At 40.3% G+C, this 22,176-nt stretch overlaps 1 protein-coding gene across 1 annotated transcript in view; it reads right to left on the bottom strand.

Moving 5' to 3' along the window:
• The window catches only part of ssu72 (SSU72 homolog, RNA polymerase II CTD phosphatase), a 103,557-nt gene extending 82,580 nt beyond the window's left edge, over positions 1-20,977 (bottom strand). Inside the window, exons 1-2 of the mRNA XM_041205777.1 lie at positions 20,805-20,977; positions 6,462-6,605 (exon numbers count right to left, since the gene is read on the bottom strand). Of these exons, the coding sequence (XP_041061711.1) occupies positions 6,462-6,605; positions 20,805-20,884 (224 nt within the window). The 5' untranslated portion in view covers positions 20,885-20,977. The remainder of the gene's footprint in view (positions 1-6,461; positions 6,606-20,804) is intronic.
• Positions 20,978-22,176: the final 1,199 nt, after the last annotated feature.

Below are 22,176 nucleotides of genomic sequence, written 5' to 3'. Positions count from 1 at the left end.
CTCCCATCACCCAAACTGGACGTGCCATTTTGACTTAGGCAGGTTGGGGGACCTGCAGCTGCACATTTAGTGTGACCCAATTTCCAAAACAGCATATTTCACAGAATAAAGTAACAGGCTGTTTTCCATCTGTCACACTACCTGTCCTGGATACAGCAGAGGCTGGGGAGGCTACTAACTTAATTTAATTTTAAAAATAGATTTTGAACAAGAATATCCTAAGGAGTACGTTAAGGCAGCACATTTTCTGCATACTACATTTCTAATATTCAGTGTGGTAAGTGACACTGGAGAAATACACAAGTTGAAACAGGAGGGAGAAATCTAAAAAAAATTGAACAAATGGTAATCGTACAGTTAGAATGCAGAGCAAATAACTTGCAACAAAAAGCCATTGCAGCACCAGGCTTGGCAACTTAACAGGTGCAAAACGAATCCCAGCTCCACCCACCCAACAGTAAACAAGGTATTGCTTAAAAAAAGAGACATGTCCAAGCCTTTTGTCTTGCACCCATCAGGATACTTGGAAGAATACCAATACAAAGGGGGAAAAACAACAATTTCCTGACAGGTCTTAATGGGTTCCATCCTGCATTCAAATTCACCTTTGAAATGGAGCAGTCAAACGAACTCCCCTTTCTTGACTTACTCTGAGAAATCTGCCAGGGGATTCTCTGCTACGGTCTACCGCAAGCCTACCTTCACTGGTCAACATATGCGTTGGGATTTTTGCAGTTCCAGATGCTGCAAGTTTGGTCTTATTGACAACCTTGTAAATGGGACCCGAGCCATTTGGTCACCATGCAAGCTTGATGCTGAAATAGGGCACATCAAGAGCATCCTGCAGGATAATGGCTACCCTGATCAGATCATTTCATGCTGTATATCACGCAAACTCATGAACGGGCCTCAAGCCGTCACTTTCAGCCCTGAAAAGTGCCCAGTCTACCTCACCTTGCCCTTCCAGAGTAATCTTTCTCAAAAATTTGAGCAACAGGTGAAACTAGCTGTTTCACGCTACTACTATGCAGTAGCAACATGAGGGGTATTCGCCACTAACAGGGTGCTGTCGTCAAGCCAAAAAAGCATTCTGCCTATCACACAAATGAGTACTGTGACATATGAATCTCAGTGCCAGTGTGATACTAGGTATGTAGGCCATACATTCCAAAGACTGGTGGATCTTAACAGTATGTCCCAAACACTCTTTGCAATAGGCAGGCTGCAGACCATACCCAACTGGCCATGTTTGCAAAACTCAAAACTGTCCAACACTAGATGTGATTCTGAGATTGGACATTTGCTAAATAATCCTGTGTGCTAACAATTACGCTCACAGCCAACTTAAATCATCAGTCAGGCTTGGAATCTGGCAAATTTGCATGTACTGGGGGGCTACAGGGCCCTGCTCTTTGCAGACAGAAAGAACACTGCACCTGTTTCAGCTAAACAAAATAAGTGACAGCCATTCGCTGACTCATCCCTCAGGGCAATACTTTGACCAATCAGAGTCAAGATGCCCTGTTTAAATTTCAAAAAAGGCTTAGCAGTTAACTGTCAGTCCCCATCAGTAGTGCATTTTCCATGCCAGCCGATTAGCACACTTCGTACACAGTATAAATTGATGTTTTCCCTCTTCTATTGGTATCCCTGCCAGCAAGATGAAAAGCTTAGACATGTCTCTTGGGTTGAGTGCCTTTTGAACTCTCTTCCTCAAAGGCAGCTGGCAGAGTCTTTTAAGGCAGAGCTAAATAGATTCTTAACAAGGGAGTGAAAGGTTATTGGGGGTAGACAGGAATGTGGGATTGAGGTTACATTCAGATCAGCCATGATCTCACTGAATGGCAGAGCAGGCTCGAGGGGTCTAATCCTGCTCCTAATTCTTATGCTGGTATGTTGTTCAACAATACTCAAGTTCTGTAGTACCAGAAAACAAGGTCTTAGGATGCAGAGCCGGAGGCTGACTGTATCTATAGCACAAAAATCATTTGGCCCAAATGATCAATGCTGGTGTTTATACTGGGTTTGGAAACCTATGGTACAAAGGTGGCACACAAGCTGATTGTCTGGTCTGAGCAGCCAGGGCAAAAATCAGAACCGGAGTTCTGATCGTTTTAAAACAGGTCCTTTAGTGTCTGTGTCAATTTCAGCGAGTTGCTGAGCTGCTGTTTCCGACATTCAGGTAGCAGCATGGCTCTGATTTTATTTTTTGAAAAGCCCATCTGAAAGCCAAAGCTGCTAGAAGGTAAGCAGCAGTGCAGCAAATATCAGGAGAGTAGTCTCAGTTAAAAAAAGAAAGCCAAAGTCCCTGCAATTTTAGAACCAACTGATGCTGTGCGTGTAAGGATGGGGGTTGGTGGGAAGGTTAGAGGGGGTGTTATATATTATAATTACATATAATGACCTAATAAACATTAAAGTGTATTACTGGAGCATAAAATCTTAAATTAGAGTGAATAAATGAAGACTCAGCACAACACTTCTGAAAGGTTGCTGACCCCAGTTTATGCAGTTAACTTCTACAAAGTACTGGCCCTGCTCCACAGTGTAGAATTCTGGTCATCATATCAAAGAAGAGGCTTCAGGGATCTGAAAATGGTGCAATGAAAGGCAACTAATTCAACACCTTGATTTAGGTACAAAGCACCAAGCTACAAAAGCTAAGAATATTTACAAAGGAGAGAAGGTAGCTTAGAACCATCTTGTTGACTATTCAAGAGCCTAAGGGCTACAGATAAATTAAATCCTAATAGAATCATAGACTAACAGGCACATGGACCATGTAAAGGGAAAATAAACTTAATTCAGATTTTTAATTACTTTACACGCAAGACACTGAAAACTTGGCTTGCAATCCCAGAAATTGTGCCATGTCAGCAAGTCAAAGGAGATGGATACATAATTGGCAAACAAAGGCTATGAAAGGTAGGACGTGGTTTTTAAAATTAGGAACTGGCCAGATGGATCTGGTGTGGCGAAGCGCAAATATAGATCCACCCAAGGTGAGGTAGGGACAGAGAAAATTTAAAAGTCAAGACATCTTCAAATATTTACAATTAAAATTAGACACAAGGCGTGTGTGTGTCTGCTCTTTAACAAAGCTAAATATTTCCCAAGAGAATGCCCTTTACCATTTAGCTTTATCTGGTCAACCCAGAAACAGAATTTAAAGCAAAAACTTGGCAGTTTCAGTTTCTAAAAAGTTGCAGGCAAACTAACAGCTAATCTTCTCAAATTTTAGGTGAGACTACTCAGAGGTGAAATACATTTGTTAATCATTATGTATATCAGGTTAAATGAGCATCTTATAGTATCAGTAGCCTGAGATATAATTTAATGCATTGTTCAGATATGCCAGGCAAGTGTCATCAACGGATCTTGTAAGTACTGCCCATGCCATTTTATGAATAAATCCATTTTTATTCCCCAATTTAAGCATGGAATTAGGCAGCATTAAACTGAATTTTAAAATCTGGCTGTTACGTCTGCTGCACACTTGTGCATTCAGTTCCCAGTCGCCCCTTCTATACCTTGTTAAACTAGAGACATACTCGGCCTTCTACATTACCAATTTCTTGTTTTTAATAAAGGCTCCAATTATCCTCTTAACTACTTTCCACAAATGTTAACTGCAATCTCAAACCAAGCAATTTTTATGACTGTTGGGGATGAACAGGAAGAAACAGCTTACATATTTTAAGTGGACAGCTAACTGTACCAAAATCCTTAGTGTAAATGGAGTTCAGGGCACCAACAGTTTTGTAAACCCACTAAAGCACACATCTAGATCCTTCAGGTTATGGTTACCCAATCTTGTAAAACCAATAAGCCTTTGTAGCAGCAACTGAATGGCTATCAGGATTCCACATTAGACAGTGGAGTCCAGGGACCAGCACCTGACAAATGTTATAAATGAGGAAATGGTGCATGGAAGTTCCTTTGACATTACTTATCAAGCCTATTTAAATGTTACTGTAAATTTTACAGGAATTGGAAACAGGTAGTTCACAGGTCCAAGTTTTGTGTCTTCATGAGCCACATGCAAAGGCTGTATGAATGCTGCAATTAACTTGCACATCTGTCAAGCTACTGATAATGACAGCTTTTATGTTCTAATTTAAAATCATCACTGGGGCAACTGCACAAAGAACAACCAGTTGCAAGCCTCTGGGACAAACAAGCAATGAATCAAGCACAAATAGAAATGAATTGGGCCAGGCTGCCAAGATTCGAGGATCACCTATGCTTGGCAGCCTTCAATTTGGTCACCAATGGCTCAATGTTCATGCTGTTTAGAATGCAGTTACAAAGTTACTGCTTACATAGCTAAAGCAATTCATTAAACAGAAAATGGCATTAGTTATATCTCAACTAGATTGTATATCAATTTCCCTCTTCTCCCAAAGAATGCTGCAGTTTGAAATTTGTTTACAAAATATCCACAAACATTTAAACCTTAACTTTCCTTTTTTTATCCTTTCATTTTTAACAAAGCCAGTGATGTTAGTGAAAGTTTGGGAAGCCAAACAACTGCAAATTATTTAACTAGGGGTGTTAAATACTGAACAGATTTTAAATGCTTACTTAAATACTATTTAATTCTATCCTTTAATTAAAACTGCCAAATTTTCCCTTCTCTTCAAGTGAATACATCGAACGAAGGTACAGAACTTTAAAGGTAACTACAGTAGAATCAGAAGTATTTAAGGTAGAGATGTATAGTGAATGATTTTAAGCTAATCAGTATTCTCTCCATGCTATTTAAGTGTACTCTTGTGAGTAGTGTCACTTACTGCCTGTGCTATTTAAACACACACTGAATTCTACTGTAAGGTTGGTTTCCTGATTAACAAAAACAAGAAAATGAATATGGTTGCAATGAAGCATTAGTTAACCACAGCTTAATACTATTTAAATTTAACCATCCATTTTATCTTTAGTTTCCTGGATTTTAGCAAGGGATAAATAAGTCTATATGCTATAACTAAATTATACAATTTTCAAAAAGGTCTGCACAACAATCATATCAATTTGCAGAATCTGGACTAATTGGAAAACAGATTTTGTGGACTAATTGGAAAACAGATTTTGAACCCAGTTTTCAGCCAACAAAAGCTACCGGAGAAAAAATTCTTCCCATCTCCAAAACAGATGGCATCAGCAGTTGAAAGGGAAATGAATTAGAAATATCTTGGTTAGGAAAAATAGGGGAAACTATGTAGGTAAAAGATTTATTTGTTATAGAACTAAGAACACAAGTTCTAATAAATCAGAACAGAAGAGAAACAATTGAGAACAGGATGAGAAGTAGGTGAGCACTGGTAAACTGCCCATTTAAAAAACTAGGTAAAGTTACTTTTAGCAATTAGCTTGGGTGCAGGGGCAATCCAGTGATCATTACCACTGGTGTAAGTAATTTCAATGCAGTATTAGTATTTGCTTCAACCTGGGCACAAGCTAAGAAAAGAATTGGCCAGGCCAACTGGAGTGGCAGCAATGAAGGTGCTCGCCATCTACTGGTTAATGTTCCAATATTTTCTATTCAGTTTACTTAATTTCACCTTTCAACCAGTGTGAATGTCACTAGTCATTTGCTCAGAATTGACTGTAATCAGATGTTTAACTTCCAAAATTAGTTTAATTATCTAACTGCCAGCGAATTTGGTGAAGGTACTAGGGATTACATATTTAGTTCAATCTCAGAATGATAATGTGGAGTCTAGGCAAGATTTTCCCCACAACGTTAACTACTTTGAATTCAAATGTGGATCAGGTCACATTTCCTGCATTAAATTTTGGCATTCCAAGATCATTGGAATTCAGATGAATTGCGTACACTGGATAAAAATCAAGGACATTTAACATCACCGCACCCTCGTAATTCAGTGCAATAACAATATCTTTGTCATTTACACTCCTTTCCTAAGACTGTTCTAGGCAACAGTTAGAACTACAATTGTCTGCTCCCCACTAGAAAAAAGTCCCAAGTATATCATTCAGCTCTAAATTGGCCATTATGATTCTGCTAAACCTCAGTGCAGAAAAGGGATGCCCTGTACGAAAGATCTTATCCCTTCAACTTAGAAATGATGTACCTTATACAATCTGGTGTACCCTAAAAGGGAGAACTTAAAGCTGAAAGGGGGAAATTTGCTGGATATGCAGTGACTGAACCAATCTGCCCCTGCATTAACTACACATTATCGTGCAACCTGTAGAACAGGAGTCATTCTACCTGCGCACAGCTGTGCTTAGTGTAACACTTGGATTAATTGTATTACTCCACTAAAGCAGACTGACAAAACACCAGAAGGCGCAGGAGACCTGACTCATCCTTGGCATTGTATTTTCTTACCCTTTGAAATTACAAAACTGCAGCATAGGTGCGCCACTACAATAAAAATACAAACACAGACACCTTGGAACCAGTGACCTAAAAACAAAGTGTGCCTCATGGATACAGTTCTTTGTCTTTCCTAATGAGATCACTGTACATCTGATCATATGTAGTTTTGAAATCGTATATATTTGGCTTGTCCGGAGCCGGTCCCGGTAGCTTCACGTGTGTCCCTGTTCCAAACGATCGGACATTGAAGCCTTTTTTACTGTAAAAGAGGGGAGAAAACAAACCAACTTAGAATTCAGAAAATTTCATGAATAATTCCAACTTAAATCTATCTTAAGAAATCTCTAAACAAGCCAGAATTGTATAAATATTTTTGGAATCTAGAAGATACAATGCAGCTTGATTTTTAAACAGGTCAATATGTATCCCATTAGCAGAAATACACAAGATAAACATCTCAAAAGGGTTCATTTGAAACACAAATGGCACAGATGGCAAGATAGGGAGGCAAATTCCAAACTGCTCAGAAAGAAAGGTGACAAGGTATTGGTGGCAAAATCTTGAGTGCCAGAATCAGCTAGATCGTGATGTTGGATGGAGGGGGAGAGATAAGATGGGTGCGATGCTGGACAGAAGGTTTAAGGTGGTCTGAACAGTACTCAACTACAGTCACTAAGAAGCCAGAAGTTTAAATATTAACTAAATAATGCTTTCAGGACTTGCTTTGCAACATATACACAAGGTCATTAGCCAGCCAATTGATTTTAGTTACATTTCCCACAATTAAACAATCAGGGTACAAGTCATCTAAATGATATGATGATCTTTCACTAACTATCAGAAGCCTGTGACTTCAATGTTGAACCTTCAGATTCCACTTTCCAAATTGTACGAATTGTCTGTCTTACTAATTGCGCAAATGCACAAAGACCTTGTATTTCAGAAACATCACTTCAAAGGATGCCCACTTCCACTGGGTAGCTATTTTCAATAGCGTGTATATATTTATATGATCACTGCCTGCCCATGCACTATTGTTCATTTGTTCCAATTAACTCCCAAGTCACTGAAATCTTGGAATGCTAGTCTGATTTTAACAGTATTAGGGTTTTTTTTAATCCCATCACAAGAAGTGCATTTACTTCAATGCCCCATTTTATAAATACGAGTATAAGGCAATCTACTTCCGGCCAGGTTTTTCCCAATGCCTCCACAGTAAATGGTGTCACAAGGCAGTCTCCAGATGCTTTGCCTTGTCACAATATTTATCAAGTGCCAAAAAAGTCACACCTATTGACATGCTTAATGGCTAGCTATTCCAATATAAAATCACAATCAACAGATGAGAATTTGTGCCACAGCTTTTGCATCAAACAGATGTGCAATTTCCCGCATGTAGCAAAATGCATATTTGCCTTTTGTTTATTCAACATGCACCCACAAATTATACAAATAGCATAAAAAGAAAATGGAGGAAAGTGTGGTGCACAGCAACTGCAAAATGGCTCAGTTCATTCTGCAGGTAACTTCAAGGTCGCTGCCTTGCATAGACTATGAACAGAAAGCCATCAAACTGCCACAAGAAGAGTTCAAAGAAAACATTTTCAAACAGCAAAAGAAAACCAATCCAAATGCAATAACAACCAATATTTGCAAAAGCAAGTTGCACCAACCGTTGGACACTGAGGCTTACTAACATGGGTAATCTAAAAATGTTATGAACCAATATACTTAAATTCAGTTAAGTAGTGATGGACGAAGTGGCCACTGCACCTGCTCAAAGATTTGGATGTTAAACTTTAACAGAATAACCACTACAAGCAGTTGCAAAGTCACATTCTGAATTGTCACATTAACGTTTCTAATACTAGAAAACTATTTCCTTTAAAATTTTATGTAGAAGCCTCAGGAAACTAGAGTATCAACCACTGATTTTAAAATGTTGTTTGGCTATATAAAAAGGGTACCAATTTCTATGCACACCTTGTGAGTTAGCTATCATCACTACCTTCTCAATTCTTTAGGATCAGAGGAAAATCAGAGGAATTGGCTGGGTAACCAAATTGCTATTCAAGCTCTACAATCCCAGGAAAAAAATTCTGGCGGATAAAGCAAGTGTAACATATATGGGTCACTATGCCAATTGGGGTCCAAAACCAGCTTCCAATTTGATTTGGCTTTGCAGACTCAAGCAGGCTGCTCCAACTTTGAATTGAAGCCACCTTCCCAGGGGAAGGTCTGCCTTATCATGCAATCTATGACAGAACTCAGCAATTCAAAGTTACTAAGTTCAAATAATAAAAATAGAGCACATTATTATTACTCACCACTTGAAAATTATCTCCACCATATAATCGTTAAGTATTTCTGATTACTGTACTGCAGTATGACCCCATAAAAATGCTACATTTTGAAAGATTAAAGCTTGCAGACAATAAATGCAGTGCTTGGGATGGTATTACTCAGAGGATAAGAAAAGTTTTAGGTTCAATTTTTGTTTTCTAAGTTAGTTGATCTCAGCCAGGGTAGCATTAGAGCCAACTGATCTCAGTTTCTGGGTGCAGGAAAAAAAAGGACATCTCAATAGGCTGTCAATACACCTTCCTGGAAAGCGCACAAGAATATTGGGCAAAAGCTAGTCATTTGGGCAAGGAATCAAAAGGCCTCCAAGGAACTGCACCCCAGCAGCAGTCAATGAGGACAGGGAAAACTTAGTTTAATGCAAAATTGACTTTAATGCTCAGTGACAAAGAGCAAATGGAATTCACTTGATTAGCAGTTTACAACCATGATCGCTTTGCTTTCCACATGGAAAACTCCACTGCATCAGCCCATTAAACACATTGTGGCCTGAAACAGAAGTTTAATGTGCAGACATTAAAATTGGTAGATACCAATCGATTGGCGACTGCTCATTATGCATTTCACACAAGCCTGGCCAAACAAAACACGCATACTAAAAATGTAACTTTTGACCTACGAATAGGCAGGGGTGTAGAAAGTAATAGGAACTCCCCCAGGATTCATTTTCACTGCTCTATTTAAAGTGCTGCTCGACTGTTGAACCCAAAACCTCATTCTTCTGCTAAGGAAATGTCCTGTGTCAAGTCATTGATCAGGGTAGGTGCAGGATAATGTAAAATTAATACAAATGGTAGGATCCCATTGGTAGGACACCAGAATAATCCCTGTATCTAGTAAAATTTACTGAATCCTACCTAAATAGCTTTTCATAGAGATACAGATGAAAATAACTGGCAAAATAATCCAAGAGAATTCTTTTATTTAAACACAGCAAGTTCAGATCTGGAATAAACGATGAGGAAAGGTGGTGGAAGCAGATTCAATCGCAACTTTCAAAAGGGAATTTTGCCTTGACTAATGAGCCAGCGAATGGCTGTCATTTATTTTGTTTAGCTGAAACCGGTGCAGTGCATACACATTCTGTCTGCAAAGAACAGGTCCCTGTGTATTAATGTATGTAGCTTCCGGTACAGCTTTGACATGCCTCTTTTCTCAGCAATGTATCTGCGTGAAAGGGAGAAATATGCAAATTTGGGTGAAGAGTGAGACTATTTGAACTTCAAAGAGCCACCATGGTCATGGGCTGAATGGCCAGGTTGTGTGCTGGATGATTTTACGACTGAATGTTCAGCACCTCCAAGACAAGAACTTCTCTCCAGGAAGACTTCACACCAGATAGCAAGATAAAACTACCCAGCACCCAAAAGGTACTACATTCCAATCAACTAATCTGATGTCACCTTATCAGACCTTTGGATTATCCAGCCTGCCATTTATGATCTGGATGTTGATATTCTTGAATTCAGTGATTCCAGCTGGGAATAAAGCCACTGAATACAGTTATAAGCAAAAGCTGCAAATGCCACCCAGGCAGACAATATGGTGGAACTCTGTTGATGCAGGAAAAGAAATTATGTCAAGTTCACAGTGCATACCTACTTCAAAATGAATCTGAGGTTATCAGATGGTCCCCTAAGTTGAAGTCCTTTCATGGGATGTAAGCATTACTGCCAAGGCCAGCATTTGGTGCCCATGTGATTGTTCAAGGTGATGGCGGTAGTGATGAGACAACTTCTTGAACAACTGCAGTGTGGTGCATGTGGTGTAGGTGCACCCAGAACACTGTTAGTAATGGAGTTCCAGAGTTTTGACAAAGTGACAGTGAAGGAACAGAGCTATAGTTCCAAGCCAGGATGGTGTGGGGCTTGGAGAGAAACTTGCAGGTGGTGATGTTAAATGATGAATTGTAGAAAGGATACATAATCTGCACTAGTGATTCTTGAAATAAAGATGACAAGGAACTCAAGCCCATCTCCATAGTGACAGACTAGAATTCTTTCCAGTCTTCGAGACAATTTTCCTATGTCCAAGATGTCTCTGTCCAAGTAGCGCTCTGCACTTACAGCAAACTAGTCCGGTAGGGTTAAGGTTTGGTGGCACTGTTTGAAATCTAGTGCACTCAGTTACAATCCAAGTGATGTAATATCAATTAGTTTAGAGGAAAATGGGCTCAAGTAGTTGGTCAGACAATAAGAATTGGAATTATGGTCCACGCACAAGATCTTTTAATTATTAAAAATCCAACAAAATGCCAACAAAACAATTTTTGAATATTTATTTTCTGTCTTTGATATTCTGAAAGGTAAAAACACGAGAACATATGAAGATGTGGATTTTAATCATTTCATGTGGCAAATCAACAGACAATTCATTGATCTTGACCAGATTGAATAGCTGAGAACCCTTCCAAAAGGAAGGGTTCAAAGACCCCAAACACACTGGCTCGTGTTGGATACAGCTCCACGTCATTTAGCCAAATGCCAGTACTTCCCCAATCAAACATCTGGATACTGCTAAGAGACATGTTGTCGAAGCTTTTAGTCTTGCACTCATCAGGACAGACAAGAATGCCAAATTTCAATGGAAGCAACAACTTATACTGCATGAGAAGAGATTGCTGATTGATTCTTCATGGCACCGCCTCAATTAATGTACCAGGGAACTACTGTCCCCCATGTTTTTATTTAATTCAAAGGCATAATGCCTGGACATGTTATTTTTTGCTTGCAGAGGCCAGGTATCTTTAAGCATGTGAATATATGTAGCTTCTAGCAAGTGAGCCATATTGCGATCCCAACTGATCTTAAATTGGTTCTTAGTGTAATTCTTAGCACGCTCGGGATTGTTCAGCAAGTGCTGTCCAATTGAGGAGTTACATCTGTCAGACATTGCGTTGAGTTTTGCAAGCATTATTAGTTAACCTACATCAGAAGTATCCAAGCTTTCTGCATTCATACGGTGGATAGCACAGGGCTTCAATACGGCGTACACAGTTTAAATTTATACTCCCATTAATCTGCGTATATCTCAGGTTACTGATATTAACAAGTCTTGGCATTCTGATTTTGGATTTATCAACAGCGCTTTCATAGAAGTTGTAACAAACAGGCCATGCAGCCCAAGTCAATTTTTATTCTCCAATGAGTAATGGCCCTCATCCATCATGTCAGCTTTATTCCCATATTCCCTTTTCCTTCAACCATGTAATGAACCTCATGCTTAAAAAGTTTCAATTAACTTTGGTAGCACATTTCATCAGCTGAAGGTTGTCTTTTTAATTTTTTTTTTAACCTAACCTATACCCCAAATTTCTCATTTGATCCTCTACACTCCTCCTGTTCTAGATCCCACAGCTGTCCAAATTTCCACAGCCACAAAATTCAAACTAGTGATTAACAGAAGCACAAATATGATTACTGCCTGGACTTTGCTTGTCAAGACTCAGATAGCCTGATGCCATCCAGCGTCCCCAACTCCAGACAATTAATATTGATAAACTTTTCAATGATGAGAGGGAATCCCAGCTGAACCAAAAAAAAACCCACCACAGCCACCCAATGTCCAAATACACCTGAGCCTTCCAGCAGAAAGGGTTGTGCAGTTACTTGGAAAGAGAGTGATATTTACATAGAAAGCATTGGAACTTTTGATTATGCCCACAATGTAGATCAGTGAAAGGTTCTGTACTCCCAAGTTGCTGGTTGTTCAATAACCCGTGGACTAAACAGATAATTCTTTCTATTAAAGTTGACTGGGCTCCTTGAGCTCAGCATTGCAGTTACTTTGCAATGCAGTAATCACCAACTTGTGTGAATGGCTTGCATCTTAATAGAAAGTGTGCGGCATCATTTAAAGCAGATAAAGTGGTTCGGCTTCTCTTCAAATGGTTGCTTCTAGGTATTTATTATGAGTTAAACGGTGTTTTCTATTGCATTTACAATGTCATTCTATCATTGGCACAGTGGTTTTATTTCATATCAACAACAGATGAAACAAATGCAACCTGAACTGCTGCCCAACCTAACACTGCATTGAAACAGAGTGAGACACTCCATGGCAGGAGGGTCATTGGGCTTTTGAGTCAATTCAGTCCATAGGACTAAATTTAACATTGGCACAAAGTCAAACTAACGAACACCAATGCTAAATTTTTAGTGCAAATGCAGTGAGACACAAAAGCTGACTAATAGTAAGCAGAGTACAGTATCAAATTTGAAGTATTTACCACTTTATAATATATTCCCGAACATTTTTTACCCTAAACTCAGGATAAGAAAGGGCCAGAGGTAATCCTGAAAACTCACCTTTTTCCAGTTTGCTTCTGCATTCAAGCAATTTCACTGAACTTCCCAAAAAAATACACTAATTTTGATTCAAATTCACTGATCTTTGGCTATTTCTGCACCTCTACTTTGATAGTTGCAACACTTCAGCAGCATTTGCTTTCAATATCATTCTAATTAAATTACATGGTTTGTTTCAGTTTTACTCACACTTTTGCAACTCTCTAACTAGTATTACTTCACTGCTTTGCATCCCTGCTCACAAAATGGAGAAGGCTCTGTCACATCATATTGAGCAATATTAGCAGAAAGAGCAGACACACCTGAGCGATCCCATCTTCCCACTTTGGATATATCACAGAAAGTACCTATTAGAAACCCTTAGAGTCATCCACTTATGAAAAAGTAATCACAAGAACTTAATCTGTAGCACGTCAGGAACTTGCGGCTCTCTGATCAAAACCAACTGCTGAGTCAGCCCATGAAATAAAGTAGCTTAGTTTTTATGCAACAATAATTCCTTTTATAGACATGACAGAACTTGCCAAGTTTGAAACTGCGAGCTATGTGCCTTTACTTAAACTCAACACCCTCTTAACATTCTGTTGGCAACAACATTTCAAAATTTCAGGGGCCTTGGATTGCTGTATAAAGGATATGATTGGCTGAATGATCTGCTTTTTGTGCTTTATGATTGCGCATTAATCCAGATTTCCTGTTTTCATGCAACTTTATAGACCATAAGACATAGGAGCAGAAGTAGGCCATTCAGCCCGTCAAGTCTGCTCCGCCATTCAATTAGATTATGGCTGATCTGATAATCCTCAACTCCACTTTCCTACCTTCTCCCCATAGCACTTGATTCCCTTACTGATTAAAAATCAGTCTGTCTCAACCTTGAATATATTTAACGACCCAGCCTCTACAGTCCTCTGCGGTAAAGAATTCCAGATTCACCACCCTCAGAAGAAATTCCTCATCTCTGTCTTAAATAGGTGATCCCTTACTCAGATTATGGCCTCTGGTCCTAGACTCTCCTACAAGGGGAAACAGCCTCTCAGTATCCACCCTGTCAAGCTCCCTAAGAATCTTATTTCAATATGGTCACCTCTCATTCTTCTAAACTTCAATGAGTACAGGCCCGAGTATAGGCTCAAGTAAAGAAAATCTGTTTGATAAAGTTGAGAAAAGGGTTAACAAGTGAGAGGAAAAGGCTAACAGAGGGGCAGAAAGGATGAAAACAGTCAACCAAATGAGCATTCGGGTTTAACAGCAGGGATAAAAGTAAAGAGGCACAGTTTGAGAGAGTTCCAAAAGAAAAGGGTGTAATGGTGGAAATGGCCATGGCCTGCAGAGCAAGGAACATTTCAGTGTCAGAGGAGCTTGAAGCACTGACTGTGCAGAGTATACTGCTGCCAACTGTTGGAATAAAACAGGAAGAGACAACATCACATGTCTGATCACCAGCATCAACTTTGTTCAAACAGGGATCTGAACAAATTCCAGATGGCTCTGTTCAAAAAGCAGAATGAATTAATGGTTTAATAATTTCTGCCACAATCTTTAATGAGTTTTGCATCAAACCCAAATAATGAATATTTTTCCACATTTGGCTTAGACAGAGAACAATCCCTTGATTATATTCTAAACAAGTCACCATGAAAACTTTTAGACCCACATTCCAGCACAATATTGGACTAAGTAATTAAGCAATGTGTACCTGACATCAATTCGCAAAACTATTCTGCACAGAAATTTTGAAATACTGCAAGAAGAATTACAAAAATTTTTAATTATTCAATTGGAATAATTCTCAGTTCCTCGAAATGTGAGCAAATAGAAGTACCACCCAGGTAGAACACCCAGGCAAGCCAGTGTGCTCCAGAAGTGATTCTTGAACTATGCTGAGTTTGCAAATTTCTGTTGGAAAGCAATTAACATAGCTAATTGACTCTGTGGGAGAGAATCAGACAGTTTAGTCGGTGGTACCCCCATCTCAGTCAGAAATTGCACATCAAGTTCATACCAGTCCAGTACTGAGGGAGTATCTGCGGTACTATCAGATAGACAAGAACTGTTCACCCATTTGTTCGCTGGTCTACATTGCTACTTGGTCCAGCAATGTCTCCATTTTAAAATTTTCATCTTTGTTTCCAAATCACGGCCTTGTCCCACCGTAACTTCTTACAACTGTCAGATCTCTGCATTGCTCCATTCCTGGTCCCTTGTGCATTTCCAATTCTTAAAATTGCTGCACTATTGACAACTATAATTTCAGCAGCCTAGGCCCCAAGCTTTGGAATTCTCTCCCTAAACCTCTCCAACACACACTCCACACTCCTCCTTTAAAGACATTCCTTAAAACTTTACTCCATAACCAAGCTTTGGTCACCTGTCATATCGCTATGTGGTATAGTGTTAAATTTAGTTTAACACTTCTTTGAAGCACCTTGGAATGTTTCACTTTATTAAAGGGTCAATACAAATGCAAGTTGCTGTTGAGACATTAAACATCTGTCTGTTCTGATTAATTGAGGTCATTTTCTCTCAGCTGTTTTTGGGATGTTGGTGTAGAAGGGCTGCCCTGTTGACCCAGAGAACATTCACAGCATTTGAGAACAGTGAAAATTTGATGTGATATGGCAAAACCTAAGTACATTAAAAACTGGCAAGGACTCATGCTGATTACAATCCAGCAATCACCCAACTAGAAAGGGCTGCTTTGGGGACACTGGAATCAAATCAGAGATGGTCTCCATAGTCAAATATCCTGCTGATAATCAGTGTCCATGTTTATGCATGAATAATGGCAACCTGTGAAGTATAGAGGCAGCCAGCAACCACGGAAGCCATACAGCAGCAAGGGGATGGCAAATGGAAAATAGCTCATAAGAAAAATTTCACTCATGCTAAATCTCCAAGGCCTGAAATGGAAGTTGGTGCAAAAGTTGGTTTACTGAAGCTTGTACTATGAGATATACATTAGGATAGAAAATATTTGCCCTTACTTTCACAAGAAATGTTTCTGCAATATTCAGCCAAAGACCAGAATTTGTAAGAATACAACCCATGATCAGAGCCCAAGCATTCCAGGGGAACATGGTGGCCTCTCCTTTAGCACACTACCAATCTTCAATACTTAATAAATATCAGCACATTATGATTGCCTCAAACTCAATATGTGGCCACCCCATGCAAATTTCACGGGGCTTATGATAAAGTGCTAAGAATTTCTAGAAAGTTAACCATCCACCAGGATAAGGTTACAAATGGATTACACCAAGCAGCAAAAGGAGCTTGAAAGCAACATTAGTACATGAAAAATCAAAAGCATGTTCCAAATTCTGCAGGTATGATGTTTGGAATTATTTGTTATTTAGAACATACTGCACAGAATCAGGCCTTTCACCCAAACTGTCTGTACCGATACTGACAATCTGAGTCTGCACCTCCCCAACCACCCCCCCCCCATTCCATCTACCTCATCTCAGCCATTCTGTTCATAATTCTCTCATGTGCTCATCTAAGTTCTTTTGAAAGCTATTTACCTCAATTGCTCCCTGTGATGGCGAGTTCCACATTCCAATCCATGAGAATTCATGGAGTTTCTCAAAGTTTCCACACCGAATTATTAACTGTGTTGTACTTATGGGCCCCTAGTTTGGACTCTGCCACAAGGGAAACATTTTCTCCACATCTACCCTGGTCTACCCTTTCATAATTTTAAAGACCTCTATCAGGTCACTAAGTCTCCTTTCTGAAAAAAACTATTCAATGGTTGAGAAGAATTGTAGCAACAGCTTACAACATACAAAGATAACCACAACTGAGGGAAACTAATCAGCCCCCATTCTTCTACAGAAGCAGGCAATTCTTACTCCAATACGGCAGCCAAGACATTATTGAATGGTATTTACCCCTATCCATCACAATGACATTTGACTCAGTATTACAATGCAACAGAAACTGTTGTGAAATACGAAGGCTTGTTTTCTTTTGTATTTTCAGCTAGAGACACAAAGCCCAGACTCTGATGTGGCATTAGACAATCTGTGGACGTAGCCAAATGCATCAAAAGTCCCTCGGCAAATTTTACAAGTCAAGTATGCACACTCACCATGCCCTCTGGGGATTACAAAGTCACTAATTTTCCTGCAGCGCTCTGCACCAACAAACCAGCTACCCAAGTCATAATCTGGCAAGTATGGTAATCAATGCAACTGGGTCAGAACAAAGAGGTGGAAGTGGGGCTGAAGTTAGTTGCAAACATAAGTTATGAATTAATGAGTGAGTAAAGCATTCCTTCCCCGAAAAATGAGCAGTCTGAATTAACACTGCCATATGTGGGCAAAGCCCAATCAAAATCTAAAGTCATGGAAATCACTAGCAACCACCAGCCCAAGTCATGGACATTCCCACCTTCAAATAGCATCTTACCAAATCCCCATGAAAACCAGTAGCAAACAAAAAAAAAAAGTCTTATCCATCAGGAGAAAATTCCATTATGTTAAGTGTTTGCTCAGTCTTGCATGTCTTAAAAGGCACACTTAATGGAATCAGTGTTGAAATAGTGCCATCTGGAAGTGTGCATGCATCACTCCTGCAAAGCGTGGTGAGCTGAGGTGAAATCATTTACAAAAGGACTCTCTAGGGTTGTGGGATACACTAATAGGAAGCGTTCAAAACCTAAGCTATCAGTCAGTGGGGAAATGCTAAAAAAATACACTTTCTCCAAAGGATAATCACTGTTAATGAAGACCCTTATCCTGCATCAAATTATTACTCATTTACTTTCGCAAGTCAAAGTATACTGAAAGGTTTACTTTCAGTTCTGTAATTAACCGAGGATAATATATAGCCAGAAGCAAAACTAACAAGCAACAAATCCCTGCAGCCTCTGGTGACCAACTAGCAAAGCTTCAACAATCCAAGTCACCTTAACTTCAACATGTAATTACTATCCAGTAATCACAAAGTGAAGCCATTTATGGAATCAGATGTTTAAAAAGTGACAGCCACCCAAATAATTCAAATTCAACAAAATCTATTGGGATGGGTAAACTTAACGCCTTTCTAATTTCAAATGAGTTGAGTAATCCCCTCATTTTGCTGAGTTTTCTCCTGCTCAGAGGCCACGTATTCTCAAGTGAAGTAGAATAAAAAAGGGCTCCCGTGAAATTCCAAGCAGCTAACAGGTGCGAGGCAGCCCCACAGCACAGGCTAATGAAGAGCAACAGAGATAAGAATCAAAATTTTTAGAGCTACATTCAATTTTCTGGAAAACTGACTCCAAAGCCACATGCATGCTCAGGTTTGGGCATGCTATTATGTACTTTAAAACCCAGAAATGCTTCAAGAAATTGAATCAAAAGAAAAGCAATTAACAAAAAGAAATCTGAAGTTTTTTTTTAAAGAAAGCTTTACTTCTGGCGCAGAACTTATCACATCCAAATGATTTAAAATTTTGAATCATTTGATCCTCAGATTCAAAGCTTGCCAATTATCCCAGTCTCAAGTAACTTGCCAAGGCCACTGTCCAGGACTAAGTCCAAAAATGTTTTATTTGGTAAATCTTTGGTGAACGGACCTAAATAAACAAGGATATTGTCAAGCAGAGTCAGCAGAGTTCAGTGGCCCACACCCCATAGGGACCGGCGCAATGTGTACTAGAGGAAAAATCAACCCCCGATCACACAAGTGCACAGAGGATATGGTGGGGAGGAGAAACATCTGCACACAGCGGGGGTGGACAGAGAGACAACACAAAAACGCTTCCTACTGCACCTTTAGGGTGTAAAACTTCCCAAGGCACTTCACAGGAACATAATCAGACAAAAGTTGATGTTAAGCCAAAGGAAGGAAGGAAGGAAACAGTATGTCAGGTGAAGGAGAGTTTGGTCAAAGGAGGAGGAATATCTTAAATGAAGAGAGTTGAAGGGTTTTAGGGAGGAAATTCCAAAGCTTAAGTCTAAGATAGCTGAAGGTACAGCCACCAATGGTGGGATGAAAGAAGTGAGCTCTGCACAAGAGGCACAAGGTGGAAGAATGCAGAATTCTTGGCGATTACAGACAAAGGGAGGGCAAAGTCATGGAAGGATTTAAAATTTTAAAATAATATTGCCAATCGTCAGCCAGCAAGCACAAGAACTTGTGTGAATGGGACTTTGTGCAAATTAAGTTATGGGCAGAACTTTCAATGAGATTAAGTTTATGGAGAACAAAAGATGAGAAAGGCAGCCAGAAGGGCATTGGATTAATCTAATCTGGAGTTAAGAAAAGAATCGATGAGGGTTACAGCAGCAAACGGGTCAAGGTAGAGGTGAAAGTTGAAAACAGTAAATATGGTGTGGGAAGTTCAGTTCAGGGTCAAAAAGCACTCCAAAATCACAAACAATCTGAAACAGAGATCAGGGAGAGGGCAAGGGGACAGAGTTTGTGGCGGGAGCCAAAGACATTAATTTTGGTCTTCCCAAAATTCTACTGTAGATTACAGTTTATCTAGAACAGGATGTTGAACAAGCAGTCTTACAAGGGACAATGCAAGAGGGAGGGGGAGCAGTGAGGTAAAGTTGTGCATCATCAGTGCACACTTGGAACTAGACATATTTTTGATTGATGTCACGAAGGACTGATCCTTGCGCCACTGCAGAAGTAATGTTGTGGAGATGGAAAGAGAGACAGCAGATTCTTTAACTATGACTGGAGGAGCAATACTCACCTGATCAATGGGGGACACACTGAAGGACGATGGTACAGTCAACCATGTCAATGACTGTAGATAGGTTGAGGGGGATTAGTAGTATGGTCAGACATATTGAGTTGTAGCTAAGACAGACATTGATTTCACGTAGTAATACATTCAAGACCTTGAGAGGAAAGGTAGGCTGAAGTTGGAGTAATTGTTTACCAGGAAAAGGATGGCAGTCACATGCAGAAATATTTGTTTGGGGATAGGGAGGGGAAAAGAGTGGCAACATGCAGCCAGCACACAGTGGGGAATAAGGCACAAAAGGTCTTTTTGTGGAGAGTGACAATGGTAAATTTGAAAGGGAGGAAAGAAGTAAAAGGAACAATTCACAACGAAAGCTAGCAAAGAGGCCAGAAAGGGAAATTACATAGTCGTCATTTTAGTAATATGGTCAAAAATAAGAGGTGGGTCTTAGATTCAAGTACAGGGTCAGGCACATAAATCTGGATAGGTGATCAAACAGAAAGGGCACAGGGGCAACTGGACAGATGGTGATCTTAGTGACAAAATCCACGAGTTAAGGAAACAATGAATAGTGGAAAAAAGCCAGGGATTAACTCTGTATTCCAGGATGATACCAGACAGGAGTGAAGAGACAGGGGGCTGAAGAGAAAAGGATTAGATACGCTCACGTGCTGAGATTTAGGGAAGAAATTTAGGGAAGAAAAGACGAGGCACACCAGCAGACAGTGTATGTGTGTTTTTGGAGAGGGCTGGGGAAGAGATGGCACAGAACTGCAGAAAGATTTGTTTGGAGGGGGTGGTGAGAGGACGGCAGGCAGGCAGGCAGCCAGCACACACAGTGGGAAATAAAACACAATCCCAGCCCAGCAACAAATTCATCTACGGGGTGCGGCCAAGTGGGCCATATTGGCCCGAAGCAGTGGATTTAATCTGTCGAAGGCGCGCGTTGGCCCCGGGAGGATGGAACGGCTTCTGGAAGGTGCACGACCGGGATGGGGTTGAGATTAAGTCCCGGAGGTAGGCCCGGAGCCAGGGAGGCGGCGGGGCTCGGTTTGTTCGCTCCTGCCCGGTAGGCCCAGGGAGCGGCGAGACTGGTTACCTGAGGATGCTGTGCGCTTCCATGCTCCGGTTCTGGTTACTCGAACACACCACCGCCACTCGCAGCGGATTCTGGGGCATCTCCTCCTCGCGCCGCCGCCAAAAAAAAAACGAAAATATAACGACCGGAAGCGGCGACCGCGCGACCGGAGCCCGGTCAGACACAAAATGGCTGCGCACGACCACCCACTTCCGGCGGGAATAATCCAAGTGCGCACTTCCGTCGACGGAAATGACCTCACGCGGGACTCGCTTTGCTCTCCATTTCGAGTTAGGCGTCTGGTTAGGGCACCAATCAAAGGTTCGCTTTTTTATCGCGCCTTTCACAGCCAAAGGATTTCGCAAAGCGCTTTGCAACCAATTGAGCACTTTTGAAGATAAAAGCAAAATACTGCGGATGCTGGAAACATGAAATTAAAACCAGAAAATGTTGGAAAAACTCTGCAGGTCTGATAGCATCTGTGGAGATCAAAACAGTTGATGTTTCGACACTGCATGACTGCTTCAGAGCACTTTTGAAGTCTGGTCACTGTTGTAAAGTAGGAGGTGTGGCTACCAATGTGTGCACATGCAAGCTCCCACAAGCAGTAGTGTGATAATGATCAGATAATGTTGATTGATGGATGAGTATTGGCCAGGCAACTGGGAGAGCTCCCTTGCTCTGCTTCAAAATGGCACCATGGGATCTTTTAGGGAGATCTGATAGGGCCTGTGTTTAATGTCTCATCTAAAAGAGGACACCACCAGCAATGCAACAGTCCCTCAGTACTGCGCCAGAGTATCAACCTAGACTTTTGTGCTCAAGTCTTGAGTGGGACTTGATTTTGAATCCACTTCTGACTTAGTTTCAAGAGTGTTACCAACTGAGCCACAGCCAACACATTTCCTGACTCACACTTGTAATGGATAGATAGATTAGAATCTCATAAATTAAATTAAACCTGCCACATAGTTTATGAAATAATCTCACCTGTTCCCAAAGAGCTGATTTTGGAATACTATTTATGTCACAATTTCTATTTGGTTACTATGAGTTTATATCTTTATATTATGATGTGTCACTATTTATGTATTGTCACTGCACTAGCTATAATATAATATATAAGTTACTATATATTTAGGGCTTAGTTTTGGCACAGCACTAACCCTCTCACCTCTGAATCAGAAGGTAATGGTTTGAAGTCCCACTCCACATTCTTGAGCACATAATCTCAGTTGACACTAGCAGAAGTGCTAAGAAATTGCTGCACTGTTGGAGGTGCAATCTCTCAGCTGAGACATTAAAACAAGGATCATCCTGCACCCTTAAATGGATGCAAAAGATCTCGGCACTATTTGAAGAAGGAGTTCTCCCAGCGTCCTTGCCAACATTT

This window comes from Carcharodon carcharias, chromosome 15, assembly GCF_017639515.1.
Source record: "Carcharodon carcharias isolate sCarCar2 chromosome 15, sCarCar2.pri, whole genome shotgun sequence".
Taxonomy (NCBI): domain Eukaryota; kingdom Metazoa; phylum Chordata; class Chondrichthyes; order Lamniformes; family Lamnidae; genus Carcharodon; species Carcharodon carcharias.
The sequence above is the reverse complement of the archived record's forward strand: the minus strand, read 5'-3'. Positions and strand labels throughout refer to the sequence as shown.